This window comes from Symphodus melops (genome assembly GCF_947650265.1).
Source record: "Symphodus melops genome assembly, chromosome: 22".
Lineage (NCBI taxonomy): Eukaryota > Metazoa > Chordata > Actinopteri > Labriformes > Labridae > Symphodus > Symphodus melops.
This window is the reverse complement of record NC_136712.1, coordinates 6,716,116-6,739,523: the sequence shown is the minus strand read 5'-3', so window position 1 is coordinate 6,739,523 and position 23,408 is coordinate 6,716,116. Positions and strand designations below refer to the sequence as shown.

At 40.1% G+C, this 23,408-nt stretch overlaps 2 protein-coding genes and 1 long non-coding RNA gene across 24 annotated transcripts in view; 2 read left to right on the top strand and 1 right to left on the bottom strand.

Annotated features, from left to right (window-relative positions):
- The first annotated feature begins 446 nt into the window (after positions 1-446).
- On the top strand, positions 447-3,790 carry LOC306818222 (uncharacterized protein). 4 transcript variants are annotated; one of them, XM_079335661.1, is made up of 9 exons: positions 447-572; positions 772-974; positions 1,196-1,306; positions 1,392-1,487; positions 1,609-1,719; positions 1,944-1,976; positions 2,071-2,200; positions 2,417-2,608; positions 2,703-3,790. In XM_079335661.1, exons 1-9 carry the CDS (start codon positions 539-541, stop codon positions 3,776-3,778), a joined length of 1,986 nt encoding a protein of 661 aa, XP_079191787.1. In that variant the 5' UTR covers positions 447-538; the 3' UTR covers positions 3,779-3,790. The 4 variants fall into 4 exon arrangements, with proteins under 4 accessions (XP_079191787.1, XP_079191786.1, XP_079191789.1 ...); XM_079335660.1 differs by having other exon boundaries at positions 1,389-1,487; XM_079335663.1 differs by lacking the exon at positions 1,944-1,976.
- A 3-nt stretch (positions 3,791-3,793) lies between these two features.
- On the top strand, positions 3,794-5,090 carry LOC306818225. Its single transcript, XR_013778148.1, has 2 exons — positions 3,794-3,830; positions 3,873-5,090. It is a non-coding gene; the product is annotated as an uncharacterized lncRNA (long non-coding RNA).
- A 1,317-nt stretch (positions 5,091-6,407) lies between these two features.
- Positions 6,408-23,408, bottom strand: part of cacna1c (calcium channel, voltage-dependent, L type, alpha 1C subunit) — a 162,039-nt gene continuing 145,038 nt past the window's right edge. For 12 of the 19 annotated variants that reach the window (XM_079335637.1, XM_079335626.1, XM_079335640.1 and 9 more), the window contains 16 exons: positions 21,995-22,157; positions 21,624-21,751; positions 21,422-21,518; positions 20,897-20,999; positions 20,582-20,683; positions 20,264-20,391; positions 19,860-20,000; positions 18,492-18,856; positions 18,259-18,285; positions 16,369-16,497; positions 16,141-16,271; positions 15,928-16,025; positions 15,672-15,768; positions 15,350-15,458; positions 15,079-15,241; positions 6,408-14,576 (listed from right to left, as the gene is read on the bottom strand). In XM_079335637.1, coding sequence (XP_079191763.1) covers positions 14,079-14,576; positions 15,079-15,241; positions 15,350-15,458; positions 15,672-15,768; positions 15,928-16,025; positions 16,141-16,271; positions 16,369-16,497; positions 18,259-18,285; positions 18,492-18,856; positions 19,860-20,000; positions 20,264-20,391; positions 20,582-20,683; positions 20,897-20,999; positions 21,422-21,518; positions 21,624-21,751; positions 21,995-22,157 — 2,479 coding nt within the window. In that variant the 3' untranslated portion in view covers positions 6,408-14,078. The remainder of the gene's footprint in view (positions 14,577-15,078; positions 15,242-15,349; positions 15,459-15,671; positions 15,769-15,927; positions 16,026-16,140; positions 16,272-16,368; positions 16,498-18,258; positions 18,286-18,491; positions 18,857-19,859; positions 20,001-20,263; positions 20,392-20,581; positions 20,684-20,896; positions 21,000-21,421; positions 21,519-21,623; positions 21,752-21,994; positions 22,158-23,408) is intronic. The other 7 variants (XM_079335638.1, XM_079335632.1, XM_079335633.1 and 4 more) reach the window with 4 other exon arrangements.

Genomic DNA, 23,408 nt, shown 5'->3' with positions numbered 1-23,408 from the left:
CTGAAAAAAGGAATCAATGAATGCAATGAATACTAAAAAACATTTACTTCTTTGGCGTCTTTTCAGAGTTTCACTCAAGCATGGACTTTTTCAACTCAAACATATGACTAGCGCAATAACACTCGCAAAAAAGTCGCTTTCCCTCCCAATACTTTTACATCAATATACTTACTGTAAAAATTCTATCATTAATCTAAAAAAATCTATAATTAATCAATATTCTTATATTCTTCATTTTTATATATTTTCACAAATTGTATCATTAGTCTATTTTCTTATTTGCAAATTTGGTTATGTTTTTTTTACATTTGATATGTCATCTATTGGGTTTCTCTACCAGTATTTCGATGAACTTGTACTATAAAAATAAAGATATCTTATATTTTAAAACTCGCAATATTTCTTGTGCTTTTATTTTGAAGGGAGACGCACATTTCGCGATAGTTTTCACAACATCCGTTTAACCCGGAAGTCTTGAGTGTGTCTCCCTGTTCTGCAAGATGAGTGCAGAAGTTGTTTTTCAATCATAGTTTGGCCGATGTTATACCACGAAATGGCTTGGAAAAGCAAAGGTTTGTGAGGTTATTTATCATAGTTACTTGGTCGTAGATACAAACAGGCGCTTCAGCTACTAAACACTTAACAAGTCCTTCAGAGAAAAGTTGCGGTCATATCGCTTGCCACTTTATTCATTTGAGCCTCTGCGCTGCAGATTAAATATATTTACTCAATTTATTGATTTCGATATGCATGTCAAAATATCCCTTGCAGGCCCCCCTCTTCCCCCGGCCTCTTTCCTCCTCACTGTCCCCCCGGTGAGACTTGTGTCTGCGTTCATGTGGCGAACAGTCCAGCAGCATCATGTGATGCAGTATGACAAGCTGCTGGACTTCATCACCATGGTAACAGAGATGGTCCCAGAGCTGCTCAGTCCCAGTCTGAGAGCTCAACTTATTCTGGGCCTGAGAGCAAGGGTGAGGACTTTTACTACACTATTCCCTTGTGTGTTTTTTAACTGTAGTTAGTCACTGTACTGTTTATACGTTTTTGTGTGTTTAATAGTTTTAATAATAATTCTTAACTATATTTATACAAAGTTATTGATTATTATTAATGTTTAATAGTTGTTCCTGGTTATATTTGAACATACCCTTACCCGTACGCTCAGAGTGGAAATCCTTGTTTTCTGTTGCAGCTGGTTCTGGAGCTGTGTCGTGGTGATGGAATCGCCAACCTGCAGACCATTCAGAGCCACCTGGATAAAATCCACGCCTGTGGCTCTGATCTCAGCTCCACGGATGAGATGGTGGGTTTTTATTAAAGAAAATACAGAACTGCTTGGAAAACCCATGTGCTCTTCATTATAAATGTATTGATCGCTTCTTTAGCAGGTCAACAGTGAAATCCTGGAGACGTCGTACACCAACTTTGCCAGCCTGGTGCAGAACCTTTTAAATGTTCCATATGAAAAGGATTATTTCTTTAGAGTAAGTCCCACGCCAGGGAAGGAATACAGAAATGAGTAATATTCAATACTGAGCTGTTTTTCTTAAGGAAGATAATGAGCCTTCCTTACATTACACTGGCTTAATGTGGCTGTCTCTGTAGGAGGTTTTTCCTGCAAACTACGGCTCCAAATATGACCAGAGACTGCAACAGCTGGTGTCTCAGTTCCTGTCCCGTCTGGAGCAACTGCTGCACATACCTGATCTGCAGCAGGTACATCTTTTTTACCTTGTTTTATTTTATTTACCGTACCTTTTTTATGTACATTGCACTGTGGGGAGGGGGGAAACGTAATTTCGATTTCACTGTATGTCTGACATATTTTGGAATTGACAAATAAAGAACCTTGAACCTTGAACCTTGAAATTCTATCATTAGTCTTCAATCATAGTGATTTTGATGGTGAAGCATGTAAATTCACAATTTTTGTTTTTCAGGATGCAATTGAAAGGCGTCGTGGTGATTTCTGTGTAATGATCATTTTAACAAATAAAACCTCACTCTTTTTTTTTTCTGATTTTGCGTTGGGCTTTGTAAGTATCTGACATCTTCTCTCTGTGTCAGACTGCAGCATGGCTCACTGAGACCAACTTTGGGGCAGAGGAATTTGATCAGCATCTGTCTGAACCATTTGCTGTGAAGACTCTGCTTCTTCATCACAGACACTTGGGAACTCTCAGCTCTGAGAAATGTGGTTAGTCCTTTTATTCGTACCCACCTTCCATCTGTGTGAGAGAGCCAGGCTTTTTGTCAATTAGTTTACTTTTTTAGTGTCTTGCAATCTGTCTTTCTTTCATTGACAATTAATTCATTTTTAATTAAAAAAAACAAACAAAACAAGTTCTTAACAGTCAATCCATCTTACCACAATACTGGTGTATAAAATGTCCCAAACCATCCTCCCCTACAGACTCCTCCAGCAGTGAAGAAGACAACCTCTTGTCCACTCTGGCCCTCCCTGTGCAGACTGCAGCGGGGAGGTTAAGTGAACATTACAGTGAGCATGATGATGATGAGGAGGAGGAGGAACAGACACTGGAAGAATTAGAAGAAGACACGAATAAAGACATTGTAGATGAATCGTTGCCAAAAAAAGAAACAGGTGTGACAATGTCTGCTGGAGAGAATCAGAATGAATCCATACTCTGTCCCATTATTTTACTCTACTAAACTTTACGGTTGTATTCTGTTTTCAGGTCGTCCAGCCTTTCTATTTATCTGCTCTCAGTGTTCATTCACTCATCAAACAAAGAGGAAGGTCCAGCAGCACATCCAGAGTGAGCACCACATGATCGTTCCTGTTCTGAAAAGGTTTTCTTTAAACGAAGGGGAAAAGACCCGGCAGAAAAGTAAAGAGCCCGACACTGAAAAGGTGAAACAAGGAGGGGGCTCGAAGAAAAAGAAAAAACAAAAAGAATGTGGGAAAAAAAAACGGGAATGCAAGCAGAAGAAGAAAGACAATTTGGAAAACAAGGAACGGTGTGCGATGAAAGAGCCAACGGAGGAGGACAAAAGGTTTCTGAACAGAAGAACTGTGAACAGAAACTTCACATTGGAAGAAACCAAATGCTCAAAGTGTGAAAAGATTTTTGAACTTCCAAATCAACTTAAGACTCACATGAAGCTCCACAGCTTGAAGCATCACTGCAGCCAATGTGAGAAGGGATTCACCAGCTCGTCGGGTTACTATCAGCACCAGAGACTCCACAAGAGTGGGCGGATTTTCAACTGTCGCCATTGCAACAAAGGATTCCTGTGCAACTACTCGCTGAAGCAGCATGAACGTTTGCACGAAGACCCGTCCAATCTGTGTGGGCTGTGTGGGAAAGGCTTCAGCAAAACAGGTATCAAAAGGCACATGCAGATGCACAAAGGGGAGAAGAATTACCTGTGCACAACATGCGGGAAGTTGTTTTTTTCATCCGGAGAGCTACTGCTGCACACTCGGTCTCACACCGGAGAGACACCGTACACTTGCACCCACTGTGGGAAAGGGTTCTCCACTAAAAGTCACTTGATTGTTCACAACCGCTCTCACACAGGGGAGCGGCCGTACCACTGCTCTGAGTGTCCCAAGCGTTTCCTCACTCGGAACTGCCTGAAGAGACACACACTCAGTCACAACGGGGTCAAACCGTTCAAATGTCCGAACTGTGACAGAGAATTCTCCCAGCAGGGGAATCTGAAAAGACACATGGTGACTCATAAGCCTGACGCGTCATGTGAAGCTTCCTCTGCTCTTAGAAAAGAATTGTTAGTTCAAGGTTTTTAGAAAACCCACGTTGAATAATTGTGATGTCATGGCTAGTTAATTGTTGGCAAGTGTTTAGAATTGTAGTCCAGTATTTGGTAGATTCAGTCTGAAGTCACCGGCTAAAGAATAAAAGCATCTTTGAAACTACATTAACCAGCTCTACCAACATTCTGAAAATGTGTATAACATTATTTTGGGTGTGGTTTGATACCATACAGTAACTTTCCTCCCACATGCATGTCTTACCTTGTTTAGGGAAACTTTTAAAAAGGCTGGCTCAGATCCAAACTAGTCTTCTGTAGGCTACGTACATTCAGCATTAATTCAGATCTGCTGTAAGGAAAGATCTCAGTTTTCAAACAGCTGTATCAAAGACGTGTGTGATGTTTTTTTAGGATGGCTCGTCTCTTGTTGCAGCAGTGAAAACATGTTTTATCTGGAGACCACAGAACAAATGATTGAATTCAAACATAAACCTCCTGGTCAGGCTAGCAGAACATAGTGAGTACCGAGAAAGGTAGTGACACGTCCTAGTAGTTTGATAGTTGGTGAGGTAGATTAGGCGTGAGGACAGAGGCAGAGCTGAAAGGGAAGAGAGAAGTGAAAACCAGCTGTAGGAAATGCAATTTATTTGCAATTTTTTAATAACATCATTCCTCGGATAAAAATGCAATGTTACAGGAATATACATCAGATATTAATTTAAAACTTGCTTTCAAGGGACCATACAGTCTAAATATACTTTTTCCTTTTTTATTTACTGGTAGCGTGCGTTATAAGCAAGACAGACTCTGTCACCAATGACAGACTGACAAGTTACAGATACAAACTGTACATGAGTTATTTACAAATCAACTTTTTGTTTGGTTTTTCATTTAACTTTTTATTGAAAATAGGAGTAGAAAAGTGATTGAATTAATATTCTGATTTGTTTCTTTCCCTTTCTAAAATCTAAAATGAAATGAATGGGGGAAAAAAATCTAGATCTCCTTTAGAAAAAAGAAAGAGAAGAAGAAGAAAAAAAGTGTCCACTGTGAGACTGTGCGGTCGTCACAGGGGAGACGTGGTTACTGAGGAAGTCAAATGATGTTGGGCCAGTGTCACTTAGCAACCTCAGAACCAATGAAATCCCTCGTAGCCGAGGGGAAGTGGCTTATGTTAAAGAACTCAAGTTACAAAATGGCCACCTGCCTCCAAAGCTACTGCAAGTACAATGACACACTCTAGTTCATTTTTTGACCATAAATAGTGCTGTTATTAAATACTACATTGAACAGTAGCCTCACTACAAATATTACAACAAATAGTGAACGCCTCTCTCCATACAAAATAAACTAACAGACTTTGCTCTGACAGAAAAGAACACAAACAAACAAACGGCTCCATCCTGTGAAAGGCCCTTGAACACTTTGCATGAGTAATGAGCTTAGACTACAAACAAGATCATAAGACACTACTGACCAGTGAAGAACAGGGCCACACAGTCCTGTCATTAACCCAGGAAGCAAGGAACAGAAAACACTGCTGTGTGTGTAGCTGTGGATCTCCTGCACATTGAATGGTCAGGCTGGCAAAAGAATAAAAAACAATGAATGTACGCCTGCGTGCTGTTAAAGCAGCGTTTTCACACCCGCAAGAATCCCTCACAGGATGAAGACACAGACACAGGACGCTCTGTGATAGACCCAGTCTTTTCATTGAAGCCGCATCTACACACACAGTCGTTACAGATCTGCTTCTTTGTGGATGTTGTCAAAGCTAAGCTAGGTGGCTAAAAAAATCCAACATTTCCTTCCATCCAGGGCTCCAAAAACCCCTCAAAATTAAACAAGAAAATACCAACTCGCCTCAAACCAACTCTTGCATGTAAGTGCACCTGTATGGGCATCACTGGGTCCAACATTCAAGGGATGAAATCATTCACTTGTAAGTAGCTCTTATCAGTGACATTAGAGAGGGAGGCAGAGACATTCACGGATCTACTGACAGAAAGTCTGCATCGTGAAACTACTGCTGCCACAAATCTAGAGCTAAGCGTGGTTTGCTGAAGTCATGTCCTGAAGAGGCTGGTACAGAAGCATTACTCTTAAAGATGGTGGAACAAACTCTATGTCGTAATCTGACTTTTATATCTGTGCAAACGAGGATCTCCTTTATGGTTTAACATACATCAGTGTATGATTTAAAGTAATAGGAGGAACGCGTGAAGCTTTCAAGGTCCAGTACAACACTTAACAGTCGTCCTTAACAGGGGGGGTGCTACTACACAAAGGGAAAGACCGGTCATGTGTTCTATTTCTAAATCTATCGGGCAAGCAACTATCAACTATTTGGTTTTATTTAGCGCTCCGAAACCCAAAAAGGCAGAGGCTTTAAATCATGACCATATAAAAGTTCCTCACCAACAACTCCAGGAAGTTAACTACATCTTCCCAAGATTGATGGGGGAGGATTTTACATGCATCCTTACGTGTGAGAGTGAAGCCTAATACAGCCAGGGTTTTTCAACTTGTGTCACACTGGAACGTTTGCCTCCAACACCTGGACAATAACTCTGAATTCAGAATTTGTCCACATCTTAAGTATCATTTATTTCATCATGATTTATAAGAAATGAAGGCCTGTCACCACTAAGGAAATCTATGTGTCACTTTTTCAGTCCTTTTTTTTTTTTTTTTTTAACATTATAACCCCTTTACATTTCTCTCTAGACATGCTTCGACTAGCAGCAATCAAAAGTCAACTTCCAAACAAATCTGATCAGATCTGTAAACCTCATGAAAACATTCAGCGGATGGAAATACAACGTGAACGGGTGCAGAGAAGTTGAACAGCACCTCTGAACCTGATCTGCATGTTTAGTCAAAGAAGAAATTCTTTCTTGATCCTCTGTGAAGTCCAGCATCAACATATCATCTCATTTCTATGTTTATTTATATATTTATTTTTTATATCTGATATCTGAATAAAGAATAGTTGCAAAATAAACTTGTATTCAATAATATATTCACCCTTTCTCCTCCTGTTGCTTTCTTTTAGATTCCTACAACAGGCAATGCTCGTTCTAAACGTTGTAAAAAGGGAAATTAAAATCTGTATTCAAAATAGTGCTCTTAAATATTTTGTCAGGATCAAACAATGATCAACAAGCATGTCTGTTTACAAGAAAATAGATCCCACGTGTCACAGCAATGTTAGATTCACAAGGACGTCTGGAAACAGGAAGAAAACAGAGCTCCTGCTTTAGGGCTTGAATCCCACTGAAATGATGAAGCGACGCGTCTGTTTCTAGGTTAAAAGAAACACACATCTCTACTTCTATTCAAACAGTAAATAGACTATTTCCTTTAAAGCATGATCGATGACATCTTTTCTTTCAGAGCAGCTTTAGGATAATTTGTAAAAATGTATAGCAGCTCGTTCTTCATACACTTAACGCATTTCATCATCAACTTTTAAAAATCAGATCTGCCAAAAATAAATGGGATAAAATATTCTCTTCCAGGCTTTGCCTTGTTCCAGTGCTGCATATACTGAATTTATATGACAAGAAAATAGTTGGGCTGCGACTGAACTTTTGATTTTCCTGCTTCATTACATGAGAACTTCTCTGCACAGATGTAGTTTTTTTTTTTTTTTTTGGAAGAAAAATTGAAGCTACATAATTTTCACAGCTCAAAGCATAGAGAGATCAAGTCGTTGACAGATGTTTTTGGTTAGATGTCTTTGAAAGCTGAAAGAATGCATCTGAAAAAGTGGATAGTGTGTGTGTGTGTGTGTTTGTTGCTGATGTAGGACTAGTAAAGAGAGCCTGGTGTCTCAGTGCTACAGTAGGAAAATGTCCAGACCATGACCTGCGCTCACAGGTTGCTGGTAGGTTTATGTATGTCAGCCACTTCATGAAAACAATATGCAAACACATTTTAAATCTCAAATCTCTCTGTTGCTTAACGAACAATTTAAATGATGACATGTGGCAGGTTTACAGTATTTGTTTGGATGAACACAGAGCCTTTTACTTCTGCATTCACAGTTGCATTTAGGAAACCTAACTGCAAATGTTGTTTTGAAAATAAAGCAATTTTTATAATAGCTGAAGAGCCACATTGTGTGGGAAACATTCTTACCCTTTCATGAAACAATGCAGTGTACATTTCAGCAGCTTTAACGTGTCTTCAGTAAAATATCTGCAATTCTCCCATTTTTCTTCCTGTTATAAAACAGTCAATAAAGTTGGACATTTCACTAAATTCATAGCGTCAGCAGGTCAATTATATATACTGTATTTCATGACTACATTCCCAAATCAGTGTCCTCCTACCCTTTTCTTACTCTAACATTCTGATGATTAAATATTATATATTCATATATATATATATATATCTTGCTATAGAATGGTATATATGGTTTATAAAAATATACAATCATTGGCTAGTGGTGAGACAAAAGATACTATCATTCACGTAGGACCAATACTTGATATCCCTAAAGAGAGAAACCCATGCACATAAAACACTATTTGATATATCATTTACCATGTCAGGACTTAGACAGCCTGAAATTCAAACATGAGGAAAAAAAAAAATATTCTCCATCTATCATTCTTACCCAGAACAAACACCCACTTCTTTCAATTATCATCAACTGTCAAGATCAAGATTGTCATCAGACTTTAAGAAAGCAGCCATTCACTTTCAGGTGACTTGAGTTGGGCTGAGATTTGACTTTAATGAGCTGCAGGTGGAGATCCAGAGGACACAGCTGATGCATGCAAACTGCTTACTAACTGAGAACATGAAGCAAGAGACAACAGGTAGATAAACACGTGACCAACCTTCTGGCAAGGTGGACAGTGTGACCTGCAACGTAGGCATAACTAACATCATTAATAACGCTTACGTTCTATTTAGTGGTTTAAGTTCAACAGCTTTAGCTTTTTCTTGCTAGTTGGCCAGGACAGACAACGACATACAGTCATGCTGTATTCTATTTCCCGCCACTACTTGATTCATTGGCATACAAGATATTACTATCGAGAAAATCTTCAACTCTCAACTCTACATTTGCTTTTCAGGGGTCCTTCAATTTGAATTCCTACATTTTGAGCAATACTTACCTTGGAATTCAATTTTCAAAGAGTCATTCTTTCCCACATGCACAAGAGCTAGAGTTTCAATTACTCCCCAAAGTGTTTCTGTTTATACAAAGTGTGTAAAGGAAGTTAGATAATGTTGTCTTTGGTTCGGGGGTTTAGTCTGACAGAAATGTGTCTTTCTATTGTTAAAACTCTGGTTCACAAGGTCCGAAATGTGTGGGCAAAGAAAATCCAGAGTAGAGGATATTAGTTGAATTCTGGGAAATGAAGTTTGTGACTTACTAAGCGTGTGGTATGGACACAGCTTCCGGCAAGTCTGTTTAATATCTCTCCCCTTGCGGGGAACAATAAAGTAATTCTTAATCTTAATTCTGATTCAATTCCAACAATCTGTTCTATGTCATAAGATTTAATCCCACTAGTCCATCTTCCATACAATAGACACCTGTCAAGAAGTGACACCTTTCTTGACTGAGGAGTACAAAAAAATGTAGTTTACTATATCTCTTAACTTCTGACAATCATTTAAACTTGAGCTCTGTCCTTTTAAGGGTAGGGTTCAAGAACTGAGCCCGTTAGACACAAGATATGCAAAATGCCATTCAAACACCCCACTACTGCTGTCATGTTTCCTTAAAGAAATACTGAGTCAATAGAAATCCCTACTCTGTAATTCTGATATGACACAACTGCAAAGCCTGGCACGCTCCATATCAACATGTGAACCTCATGAAATACTGATGGTACAGCCACGTAGCTCAAGCCATTTCAAAAACTAACAGGAAACTGCTGAATGTTAAACTGCGAGCTATGACTTACTGTAGCTGTCCTGATACAGACTCTGATGTAGAGCCCAGGCATTAGAGAGATAAATAAGTACATCTAAACTGAACTGCAATGGACCTGATTTCAAGTATGGTAGGTTTCTCTGGCACGGAAACCACTGAGCTTACTTCAAAATGTAACAAACAGGGGAAATAAAGCCATTGTTATGATCGTGATTTCTTGCACTTCGACAAGTACATTTACTTCGGGAACCTTGTATACAGTCATAGTTATTGCATTGTTTTTGCATATCTTGTTGATGCAGGATTACACCCAAACATACCGTATACTGCAACACAACACTTTATGGTTAATGCTAACATGAAAACTGCAATGCGGCTCCAGTCCACAAGGGGGCACCACAGACCTTTAAATCTCTCTCAACCAAACGCACCTCTGAAGACACAACAAAGCCTGGTATGGCACTTCTGATATGCAGGGTACTTTACTAATACAAAAATGCCTGTCAGCAGAATGTAAATAAATATTTGGGAACACAAAAAAAGGATTTACATTGAATTTAGTGCAACATCAATGTTCTTTTAATCAAAGAAGTACTGAACATTAAAGACTGTTAACATCCTAATTATAACTTGGTCATGTCTCACTATGTTTGATAATTGGTTGATTAAATAATTAGAATTTTAAACTACCTTGAGAGAGTGATAACTACTCATAACCGTTTCTTTCCTCGCTGACATTTGTGGCTCCTCTGTCGCAGCTTGGATAGAAAAACTTACTGACTGCTCCTCACATTCAGATTTTAGACCTAATATTCATAAGCCAGCTTAAAAAACGGGAGAGTAGTCTAATGTATTTTGAATTTGTACATTTTTATCAGGGCTGATACAACAAAATGTGTAAACAAAAACAGAAAGCATATGCTTCTCTGCACGCACATTAACATACTTGTCTGTGTTGTCTTTCAAAAGACATCAGCTTATACTTAATGTGAGCCACTAGTCTCAAGGTATACTGTTAGCTTATGGTACCAATCATTTTTATATAGAACTATTTTAATGAGGTGCTTTTAGATTATCTGAAAGAAAGAGAAAAGCCAGAAGGATCTGTGATCAGAAATAAACCGACTAAAAGATGATTTTATAACAGACTTTGTCAGAGTTTGCAGGATGATCATCACCACAGAACAAAAGCATTGCCACTTAAAATAAATTCAACATTCACATTTAGTTTGCATAATAATGTCAGAAGTCTGTAACTGGCACAGGATGCAGTGTATGGCAGCATGTCCATGCATACCCTCTCCTGCCACAAACTTGCTCTGCTTAACATGTAGGAGTGAGAGCTCAGCAGCTGCTTCTGAATGATGAATGGCTAAAAGCAGACATGTGGAAATGTCTGTTGGTGGGAGTTCAATGTCTAAGTGAGACTTGAAATATCCAAAAACTGAATCAACAAGGATGTTGCCAAAGACTTTGACTTACTTAGGAGATTTTCAACTCATAAAATGTTTTTTCTGCTGCATTGGCAATGCGTTGGTTACAAACGTTTCATTTTGTCAAGATTTCCAGGCAACATTTGTTGTTACATATCATTTAGGAAAGCTGAATTGAATCATGTCAGTTTGTAATGAAATACGTTGCCTATAAATTGTGGTAATCCATACAAGTGATTTGATACTGACGTGAGGAAAGTTTTTTTTTTTGAAAAAGACAGTATATTGAAGAGAGGCATGTGCCCTTTGGTATCTAACGAGGCCTGAGGTCCAAACCTGTGCCTCATTTAGAAAGATCAATAAAAAGTTGTCAGCATGCTACCAAAAATCCAAGGAATTGAAAAAACTAAAAACCACACCTGGGGATCAACTTCCCTCAGAGTTGATTTGTATTCATTCATGTTAACCAAACAAATGTCACTTCTTATCAATAACCAGTTCTGCCTGTGGTTCAACTGTTAGAATGATAGAACAGACAGCAAGAAAATTTATTCTAACGTGATAATAAATCTGAATGTTTTTTGTGATATGTGCAGAGCTCATATCACAAAAGTCTTGCAGCATCTGTACACCAGCCCTAATAATTCATTTGGAGTTTAAACTACAACTAAAACGATGCAACCATGTGATTACGATGTGTTTTAGCCGAGCGTTCGAGGCATCATCCTACGTTCTTTTTATGAGGCATCACTGTGGCAGTGTGAATTTAATGCTCCTACAATTCAGAACAACCACCCACCATAAAGAAAAGCAGCATTCTCCAAAAGGCGTGTTATCTGCCAAGCTGCAATGCCGAAACTCGTCAAACTGTAAACTTAACCTGTCCCTCTGAACGAACCCCTAAGTACCTCTAAACAGAAAAAGAGAGAAATGTGATGTGATGACTATTTTCAAAGAGAGTGGCTTCTGACTCTGCAGCTTGGCTAAAAGTAAAAACCGTGCTAAAGAAATCACAAAGCTTTGGAAGCATGCCTGTCCATGGTAACCCTGTGTTAAGGAGGCCCATTATCACACACATACATCCTTACACACTCACTCGCTCTCTCTCATACACACACACACAATACCATACTTGTAATGCTACCTTAATTTACTGTCTAGGCTTAAAATCAGCTTTTTAGAATACATAAGTAACCGCTCGAACACAGGCACGCATAAAAAGGTACATCCTTGCACACATTTTTTTCTCTTCTGGGAAAAATAAATAAATAAATAGATACAATCTGTAAAAGGTGCATACTGATAGAGAGAAAGATCCCTCTTTTAGATACACGCTACCTCACACATTCGAAACTGCATACATTCTGTACTAAAACACAGACATACAGCCGCACTCACAAAAATAGTTGTACAATCGCACTCAAACACTACGCCCTGCTTCGATACTTTAAACCTCTTAAAATTCTCCTAAAATAAACTGAGCAAAAATACATTTATAAGACCAGCACCCTGATTGTGCAAACAAATCAAGGATAAATTAAACCAATAACATCATGAATATGAAACAAAATAGTCATGGCTAGCCAGTTTTGCACAATATAGAACTGTTAAATACATAGTGGGTGTGGTCTGTAGAAAGAGTGTGTGGCAGCAAATCCAATAGGATTCCGCTGAGAGGGAGAAGAGGGTCTTGGAGAAGGAAGTGAGGTTGATTGATGGACAGAACCTCTGTAGATCCATGCCCAGAGTCTGTTTTCTATTCAACCGCACACTCCCGTTTTCCCCTCCACCCTCCATCTCTGTTGCCCTGATGGACACCTCCTGAGGGCCGAAAAAGCAAGAACCCAGTGATGGAGGGAGACAGAGGGTGGATTTATCAAGAAGGAGGAAGGAAGGAGCGAGGGAGGAGTGAGGAACGGCGAGGTATGAGGCATTGAGGGGGATCACTTTCTCTGTTTATCCACCAAATACTCCACCCTGCTTGGGACACGAGGTGGGTGTGGTCAAACGGGGAAAAGCAGCGGTGAGGGTGCAGCCAGAACAAAGTGATGGACGAGGTGAGTTTTTCTCGAGCTGGCGCATTATCAGCCAGTGGATGAAAGAGCTGGCTAGCTTCCTGTTGGCTAGTAGCCCCCTTGGTCCATCCCTCAAACCCCCCTCCCCCCCTTTTAGCTGGGGATGGCATGTTACCTTAATCCCCCCCTCAGACTGGCAGGGCTGTGCTCCAAGGTTCTTAGCTTTGGAAGAGGAAGAAAAATGAGATTTATAACAGGGTTTTCCTCGACCCTGTTTACTCAATACAGCGCTTCTTCATTAGTGAACCAAATGGGTACGGCCAGATTTGTATCCGTAACTGACCCCACCCAACAAGCTGGTCTGTTGTCCCCTTCCTGGCTTCATGGCGGCCAGACAAACAACAATAACACAACACCAAAGTGGGCAGAGGAAATGAAAACAATAAACACACTATGTGAACAGCAGGAAACCAATAAAAGGATTTTCTGCTTTTGTTTCCTTTCTTCCTACTTTCCCATCATCGACTTTTCTTTCATCACACTTTGAGGACATGAGAAAACTGTGAGGCACTTTAGAGACACACTCAGACGTGTGGAGAACGCACACACAGACACACACACGTACAAAAAGTGAAAATTATAGATCACACACAAGCACACACTCAGATAGTATAGAGTGGCTCACTTTACTACAAATACACACACACACACACACACATACACACACATACACACATACACCCACACACCCACACACGTACAAACTCATATAAACTAACAAAAGTCATAACCCGGTGTTTAAGGTTGCGTTACTGGCCGCCATTGTCCAGAGTTGTCTCGTCTGGCAGAGAGGCAGACAGTGTATGTGTGTGTGAGGGACGGGGACAGACAGAGCCAGCTGCGGCGCTGTCACCCAGCACTGACAGGCGTCAGTCTCTGATGATGTCAGAGGGGCCAGTCGGCCAATTGAACCCATCAAGACAACTCCTACAAACTAGTCACACACTCCATATCCTCGTCCTCCAAAAGCCCGCTGTTCCTCTGCTGTGCTCCTCCAATCACAACTGAGCCTCTGTGTTGCCCTTCCTCCGTCCCTTCTGCCCCCTCCTCCTCCTCCTCCTCCTCCTCCTCTTCTTCTTGTCCCCTTGCCCCTGCTAGTAGCTCCTGCCGCTCCTCCACTGAGGATGGCCCGTGAATGGAGCCTCTGCTTCCTGCTGCCTCTCCACCGCCCTCACCAGCCGCTCGTTCTCTGTGAGTCGCTGCAGCTGCTGTTTGGAAGGGGAGTAGATTGCCGTTGGGGCTGTGCTGGGAGGTGGAGGAGGTGCTGGATGCGGCAGTTGAGGCTGTATTGCCATTGAGTATGTTGTTGGCTGCATGCTCCATCTCTTCGATGGTCATGTCGCAGGCATCAGCCAACTCGGCTTTGGTTGCCTCAATGAAGGATGGATCCTGGGCAAAGTGACCTAAACCTTCTGATATTAACACCTTCAGAGAGGAATAGGAAGAATGGAGAGAGAAAAGAAGGAATACAGGGAGGAACAGAGAAGTGGAATGAAGGAAGTGGGAGATATAAAAAATATTTACTATGGTAAGAAAAGGTTGAATGTTTACATCCTTATCTAATGATTTATTTTATAATTCTTTTTATTGAGTGATTAATTAATTTATTGCCCTTTATTAAGTAGTGCAAACAATAACTTCCTGCATCAAAGGTAATATAATTTATTGTTTTTTAAAAAAATACTAAATAAACCAGTGTCTACTTGATACCGTTGTCATGGGTGTCAAATGTGTATGTGTAAGAATCGACTGCTAAACATCACAGATTGGCTCATTGGGATACACTTTGAAGAAAAAAAAAGACATTTTACACAAAAAGGAGAATTCGAATATGTCACACAGGACATATTGTAATTTTCATCACATTTATCCTGTGTCTGACTACAGCGGCCCATCTCTAACCTTTTCCAAATATACACACACTCACCGCCTCCACCAGACTGCCTGCGCTGCCATGACACAGTGAGCTGGAGTCTTTCCCCAGTAGCGAGGGCACTGTGAGCGACACCGGTCGTGGTGGTCTTTGATTGGGCACTGACACGCTAGGGCTCGGACTAGGACCCCGGCTGTTTCCATTACTGTCGCTATACCTTGGAGCAAAGAATTGTTATGATATTAGGATAATTGTTCCAGATATATTTTGACCACTACGTGGACAATTGTACATTAAATGTTCTTTATGAGGTATTCAGTCTTACCAGGGCCCACAGTTGACAGAGGGCAAGCTGGTATTGAGCTTTTCATGGGAGTTGGAGCCCTCTAGCCTCAGAGAGGGCACCCGCTGGTAGGATGCATCACTACCCTGGGCTGAAAAAAAACCCCAAAGACATTAAAAGGAAACATCAGGAGAACAATATCGATCTCATCAAGTACAATAAAAAAAAAAAAAAACAAGACAAGAATATCCCATATAAAATGCACTATTTCAGACTCGGGTTTATTCCAAACTTAATAAAAGTATAATTGCGCTTGCTGAGGAAACTCTCTACACAGTACATGCAGGAATAAGATGCAGTATACCCGTGGGACTGGCTGGAGGCGTGGAGCATAGCCGGCTAAAGAGCGTAGGTGAGTGACTCCTTCTTAGTAGAGGACTCAGTCCTGCGACTGCCAGTGCCTGAAGGAGGACAAAGCCGAGTTACAGGAGCAGGGAGGTATGATTATGCATGCAGAACACTGCATGGCTTAGAGTTGAACTTCACAAAAAGGAAATGTAATGTTTCTGTCTGTGCAAGTATGAGAATATATTTGTTTTTATTTAGTAGAAGACTTCTACCTGATGATGTACGAGGTGTAGAGGCACAGCCGTCTTCTGGGAGACGTCTGACCTTGACTGTCTCCTGAGACACTCCAGATGGAAGGACGATCTCCGTCCTAAAATACACAATGAATATGCACACTCTTTGCATGTAGAAACGAGACAACAATAGAAAAAGTCGGATTTATATTCTTTGGCAGTGTTTTTTTTTCTGGGCATGTGTTTACTCACCGAGAGAAGTGGGGCAGAGGAAGACTCTCCTGGGAGACTGCCACCCTCCTCCTCCTCTTCTTCTGTCGTCTACCTCCTCTCCTCCCTCCATGGGAGTCAGCTGCTTACATTGTTCATCATGATACACAAGCCTATTAAGTACACACAGGCACGTAAAGAGGAGTTAATGATAGCACCCCGAAACAGTGAGGAAAACGTGATTGTTTATGGTGTGTGTTTCAGCAGTACATGTCAGAGGAGAGTGAGAGGTCCTCCCCATGGTACTCCCTGTTGTCGCCGTAGGACTCATCATATGTCTCCTCTGTTGAACCTTCACCTCTTTGGATGATTGGTAGATGGCTGTCACTTGAGTCAGAGCTACAAATGAATGAACAAGCACACAGACCATACAAACAGACAGACAAAATGAACATAAACATAGATGAAAAAACAGATAGACAAATAGCCAGACAGGTGTAAACATAAACACACAACCACACACAAAAAAAGAAGCAGCTGATCAGCTACATGTATAAAAACAAAGGAGGAGCTAAGAAAGAGGGACTGTGTGCCTGCTGAGGCTTAACTATTGCATGTGGGAAAAAGAGACAGAAAAAAAACTAGAGGAAAGGAAGGAGAAGCAGGTGGTAACTAATCTGTTTAAGCAAAATGTTAAAAAGCATCAAAGGCAACATCTGGATTATGACAAATGATAGGACAACTGAGGTGCAGACATCTTTAAAAACAAAGACTAGAAGACACAGATGAATTGTTCATAACAGCTGACCTTGTTAGCTAATACTAAAGGACCCATTGAGAAATGAAACATGTACTTTTTCTTCAGCTCTCATAAATCAAAACAAAGACCAGAATGTCCAAGGATCAGGTACGGTCCTTCAACTCATCTCTAAAGAATCGATGCAGTGGCCGCATGAGCCCAGGTAACAAATAAATAATCAAAAATATTAAACCCTGTCCCATTACAGTTTTTCATAAAAGCTAAAATGAAAGATGTCATTTTCATCTTTAAAAACAGACTTGTTCTAAGTCTGTATATAATTCATATTAACTTATCTCTGAATTCCAAAGATGTCTGATCACCCTATCACTCAACATCTGTTTCATACTCCAGATTTAAGCTTTAAGGAGACATCCTGACATTTGAAGTGTGTCATTTGTGTTTCAAGTGACACCAAGAGTATCATACTAAAATGTGCAGTGTGTAGTTAGCAGTAGTAAAGATAACGGTTCACAAATACAACAAACAATCCTTTTTCTTAAGAACTCCAGGTGAAGATAAAAAGTAATCATAGTAAATGTCAAGATGTCCCTTAAGTCAACAGCTATGTAAGTACTCCACCGCAAACCCTGAGTTAGAACAGGACGTGATATATATATAAAAAGATTGTTTAAATTAAGTGTGATCAAGCTGCCCCTCTCCACAGCCGAGTTGATGTAATCCTGTCGCTACATCAAGAAACCTTAAAGAGGTAGTGCAACAGAAAGCTGATATTTTCAACTTTCCATGATGAACACGTTTGGTAAAGAATAGCACAATGGTCTGAAATGAAAACTTGGGAAAAACCACTAGGGCTAATTCAGGTTTGAAATACATTTTTATGTTTAACGCAAGATTGATCACTATTCACTAAATTACCCAGAACAAATGTTATGCTCCTTGAGAAAGTAGCTTTACAGTTATCTGGCTCTGTTTTTTTTTTTTGACAGACCGTCTTATAGACTGAGAAACAGACAGTCAAAACATTAGAGCTATCAGATGTTTCTACACTTTACTGTTATAACAAAGGCCAAGAGCAGACGTGTCTCCCCAAAACCTGCCGTCTAATACCATAAAAACAGCAGCATTTAGAGCCTTTGATCGGAGAGGTTTGGCCTTGTTGCACCAAACTGTCCATCAATGGCTTTGGAAGCAGATTTTAAATTTGCAGCACAGGCCCAGCACAAAGGCTTTTGCTATAGCTACTAAAGCATTATGTGCATAGCAACAAGTGTCACTATAGCACCCTGAAAGCAATGCCATTTTAGACAGCATAAAGAAACCTTTTTGTAAGAACTTTAGATACTAATACAAGACACACACACACGCACACGTTCTCTTTCTGTACCCTGGCAACATACCGCATGAGGGTGTCATAAAAACACGTCCTGCTTGCCATCAGATACAAAGGACAGAAAAAGAGAGGAGGAAGGACAAGAAAAGTGAAGAAAATGGAAGTACTGTTTATACCTGTATTTAATTGTCATGTTGTTTATTATGTTAGCTGGCGAGCTTAGTATCTGTGCCCTTGGAAATAAAAGAGACAGACACTTGATAAGATGCAGATGTAACCTGCAGTCTGGCTTGCACTCACCTCTTTGGAGGAAAGCACCACGCAGATCTCGGCAGCAGGATGGGAGTGAGCGGCTGTCCCGTGTGTCCGTCCACAGTGCTAATGGACGGGCTTGGGAATCGACTGATTCCCTGCGCCACCACTCCGGCCATGCCGGTGTTGTTGGCATTGTTTATGTTGGCATTGGAGCCGGAGGAGGAGTAGGAGGAGGGGGTGAAAGTGGTAGAGTCCATGAGCTTCTCATGGGACGGGCTTTCGCCTTCGCAAGGGGAGCCCTTCTGGCTGATGTGCAAGGGACGCTGGGTAGTGAAGGACTGAGGGAATGAAGCACGGCCATCACTCTGGTTGTAGTAGTTGACGTGGTTGCTGAACAAACCACCTGTACGCTGTGGGTTAAAAGGAAAGGGTTGAATTAGATGGGTGAGAGACAGAGAGCAGGAGGAAAAGGAATCCAGAAAATGGAGGAGTCAGAGAAAGGAGAAGAGTAAAGCAAAGATCAGACAAGACAATAAATAAGATGAGAAGTGTAAACTGGCTGCAAGTTTAAAAATCTTTGTATCTAACATTAAAACAGTTATAACAACTAACATCACACTCACTGCTTTCAGCAACAAAGCCTTCCACAGCCAAGATGGAAATGCAAAGCAGAGAGGCTGTATTGTGTTACCCATATTAGAAAGCTACTTCCAAAAGATGAATATCTTTGACATGAGAGCAGGATGGTCATGACACTGTAAGAAACAGGTAATAGATTCTGTGCATAACTAACATTTAGGAGATAAGTAATAACCTTAATGATCAGAACTGTTTTTGTTAGATTGGAATTTAATTAGATTAAGAGAAATGGTGTTGCCTTTTAAGATAACACATAGTTAGACTTTGACTAGTTGTCCCATCTATGTTACATGTTACATAAGTAAAAGTAAAGATATACAGCAGTAAAGAAAAACACCAGAATAATAATAGACTGGTAACTAGTATCACTTTACCTTGAGAGTGTGTGTGTGTGTGTGTGTGTGTGTGTGTGTGTGTGTGTGCGTTACAGTGCGTTTTTGTGTATTTCCTTGTCAGAGGCTTGCCATTACAGTGCTTTATTGATAACTGGAAATGTTATGTGTTGGATTTGATTTATTTTTTTCCCCCCACATTTTTCAATTTGTTACCACAGTGTTGTTCAATCAACTTTTAATATTGTGTGCGCTGTGAGTGGTGATTGGCAGCAAAGCTTAATGATGAAGCTTTTCAAATGTGTTTTTGAGACTCAGAGCACATGCAAGCATGTCTGTGTATAGGCATGGAGCAATAATGTGGCTTCAAGCTGGGCGCTGATCCTCTCTCTCTTGCTTTCTTTCTCTCTCTGGAGAGTGAGTGAGAGAGTGTGTATCCGACCTTTACCCTGAAGATATCGTCCTCTGATGCAGCCGACACAGGCTCCTTCAGCCCTTTGTCCATCTCCTCCTCCACGGTCAGGTCTCCAGAGATGGCCCTCCGGATCTCTGGACCTATATCATGTAATGTCCGCAGGCCCGCCTACAAACAGAGCAAACAGCCTGTATTGCTGCACCTATCATTGAATAACACTGACCAACATGTTTATATATATATAGAGTAAACAACTTAAAACAAGGCATCTGAACATATACATTACACTATACTCCCATTCCAATTTCTTTAATCAATATGGATCTCTTGAATTCACAGTTCTACATATATGTATCCTAAATGTTTGAATGATCTAGCACATGTGTAGAGATGTACACTCAAGGGTTAATAACTTCTCTGTGTTTGTTTACCTGCAGAGAGAGGGCAGTTTTTGGGGCCACCTTTGCCACCAGTCCTTGTTCTTTCCTCTTCTTAAACTTGCGGAAATATTCCTGGATGAGGAAGGTAGCGTAGAATTTTCCAACTGTGACCTCATCGTCTGCAAGAAATTCAAAATATACAATTACAATGAGCAAATGTTGAAAAAAAACCTTTTTTTTTTTTTTTTTTGTAAAAGCAAATGCAAGCAATGCAAAGGCATTTCCACATTAATATAAGAAAGTACAAGTATGTATATCTTTTCTAGATATTGATAAGCTACATTCTATAGTGTTGCAGAGTATACATACCACCAGCAGGGGGCACTACTTGATCCAAGAGTTTCATGCTGGTTCTCTTCCAGATCTTCTTCACTATTGCTCGCAGTTCCTCATTGGCTTGCTCCAGGTTACCTGCACACACACATGAACAGGTGTGAGCTGCAGGTTTTAAGTCAAAAATTTTCATCACCAAGACCATATTGAAATTGGAGTATATTAAAGGGATTTATTGCTGGAAAGGGGTGAGTGTTGTTAAATTTGTGTGGCTGTGACAGAACAATAAAGAGTGAGTCAGAGTAAATGTATGTACAACTGTATCAGAGAGTTTGTGTGTGCGTCACTTACCGTCTGTCTTGATCCTGAGTGCGGTTCTGACCAGAGCAAAGAGTGTGGCATTGAACATCACTGTTCCATCGCTGTTCAGAGGCATGTTCATCGACACCAGCCGCTGCATGACAAAGAGTTTCAGTTTGATTGTAAGAAATCTAAAAATCAAATCAAAGCTGAGGTAAATATTCTGATACTACACACTATTATCTGCCAATAGATGCTGGCAGCTGACAGTTTGTTGAAAATGAGGCAGAAAGCAGTTTGACACTTTGGTTTCTACTTTTTTCCTCTAGAGAGATGTCAATGTTTAAATAGCTTAAATGTTGTCAGTGTACCATTTGAGTCATTGTGGAAGGTGTTATGGAAACACATCAGTATCACAAAGAAGATGAGTTTCTTAGTTAATACAAACACTGCAAATTAATTTTGTCTGAAAACTCGATGAAAATTTTTTAGAAACTGATTTATAAATGTGATATTTTCTATAGCTCTGCAGCCTGACTGAGAACATGTGTGAGCCAGGTGTATGTGTATGTTCACCTTGCAAGCAACCCTGTGTGGACAGAGCTTTCCAAAGCCGAGGGGTGGCTGGATTCTCCTCAGCAGAGTCACCACATCAAGGTGCTTAATCCTCCCTCTGGAAACAGCAGAGGATCCGAATAAAGTAACTCATAATAAAGCCTTTGCAGATCAAAGATCAATCATTTGGAGGATGTACTTTGTTAATTCTCTGTAAACGTACTTAGCTTCAGGGTCATATTCAGCCCAGATCCTCTTGAATTCATCAAGATGATGCGGCCCCAGAATCGACCAATCACGTGTCAGGTAGTCAAAGTTGTCCATGATGACGGCCACAAACAGGTTGATGATCTGTGGAGAATCAGGAATCAGTCAATCAGTCATACGTTACACTAACAAAACACACGAGTACAGATACATAATCCGAATTGTAACTAAACAATTAAACAAATCAGAGAATAAGTAAACCAATTATTAAATTTAATACTCAGTTTTCAAGTTGTTTGCAAAGGAATAATTCAACATTTTGGGAAATTAGCTTAAAGAAACATCACATATGAAATCTTTTCTCGATCCGTCATTCAAAGTACTCACCAGAAAGGCACAGAGCATGTAGAAGCTGACGAAGTAAATGATAGCAAACTGGCTGCCACAGTCCTCATAGGCCATGTTGCTTTCATTGGTTGATCCTTTCTCACAGGGTCGATTTGGAGAACATGCCAGCATGATCTCCTGCCATGCCTCACCTGTCGCACATCTGATAGATAGACGTGCATGCACACAGCCACACACATTTGCAGAGATGTACATGCAAAGACATATGTATATACAGATACGTCAAAGAAACAACAGAGACAAAGGAATATATGCATACACGTGTGCAAGTAAAGGGTGTGCATTCATGTATGCATACAGACATACAGAGATGTAGTGAAACATGAGCACAGAGGACCAAAGACACGTGCACACATAAACACAGACACAAACACACACACACACACACACACACACACACACACATGTGTTAAAGAGTGTGAACAACACCAAAAGGATAAACTTCATTGATAAGGATAAACTTTATTGATAAGGATAAACTTTATTGATCCCCCAATGGGGAAAATTTGGGTGTTACAATGGCTCCAAAAAACAGTAAAACAGGTAAAACTAAAAATTACAAAAGTAAAACTAACAAAGCTCAATTTTATATTTATTCAAAACATAAAATAATCCTTTACTTTTTAACTATCTATTGTGATTATATGACTAATCTTAAACATTCTAACTCTGCAGTTTTGGTTTTAGCAGCTTTTTTTTTTTTTTTTTTGATGAGCTTTGTTCTTAACTTTTTACTGTGCAAAGTTGGAGAATTCGACTATGATGTCTCTGTGACTGGAAGCCAGGTCTCTGTTTTTACGGTGATGTTGTTCTTGTGTTTCTCTTCTTCTGTGTGATCCTGCTGCAATACCAATTTCCCCTTGTGGGACAATAAAGAATCTGAATCTGAATAGCTTCTTTCAGGGGTCAATACATAGAATATCATAAAAAGATGCTTTTCATTGAATCACTGCAGTATTTTTCATCCCCTGCAACAAACCTGATTCATCCTCAGATCTTTGCTGATATTATGGGGATCACTTGCTACACAGCACGTGAATTTTAACTCTTAGCAAAGTGACAGCAACTTGGTCTTTAAGCTCAACCTGACAAAATATTTTCTCACTTTACCTCTTTTGCAGAGTGAAGTGGCAAGGAAGGCTTAATTACCCAGCTTGACATTTGCAGATATTATGGCATTTATTTAACCCACTGCTGTTATTAAATGTCATTTGAACTTGTAATGTATGATATGAAATGTTTTTCAGAGTACATGGAAAAGAGAAAATGTGAGATACATGAAAAGGAGAGGAAAATTAGTGATGTTGATGTAACATAGTAGAATTCAGGACAGCAGGGAAGGAGAGACAATTTAGGAAGAGCATAACATGTTGACTTAGAGGAATGAGGTGGT

Coding starts and splice junctions, on each gene's coding strand:
- LOC306818222 (XM_079335660.1), top strand. CDS start 539: ATGTTATACCACGAAATGGCTTGGAAAAGCAAAG. Junction 1,488..1,608: donor AAAAGGATTATTTCTTTAGA/GTAAGTCCCACG, acceptor CTGTCTCTGTAG/GAGGTTTTTCCTGCAAACTA. Junction 1,720..1,943: donor ACATACCTGATCTGCAGCAG/GTACATCTTTTT, acceptor TTTGTTTTTCAG/GATGCAATTGAAAGGCGTCG.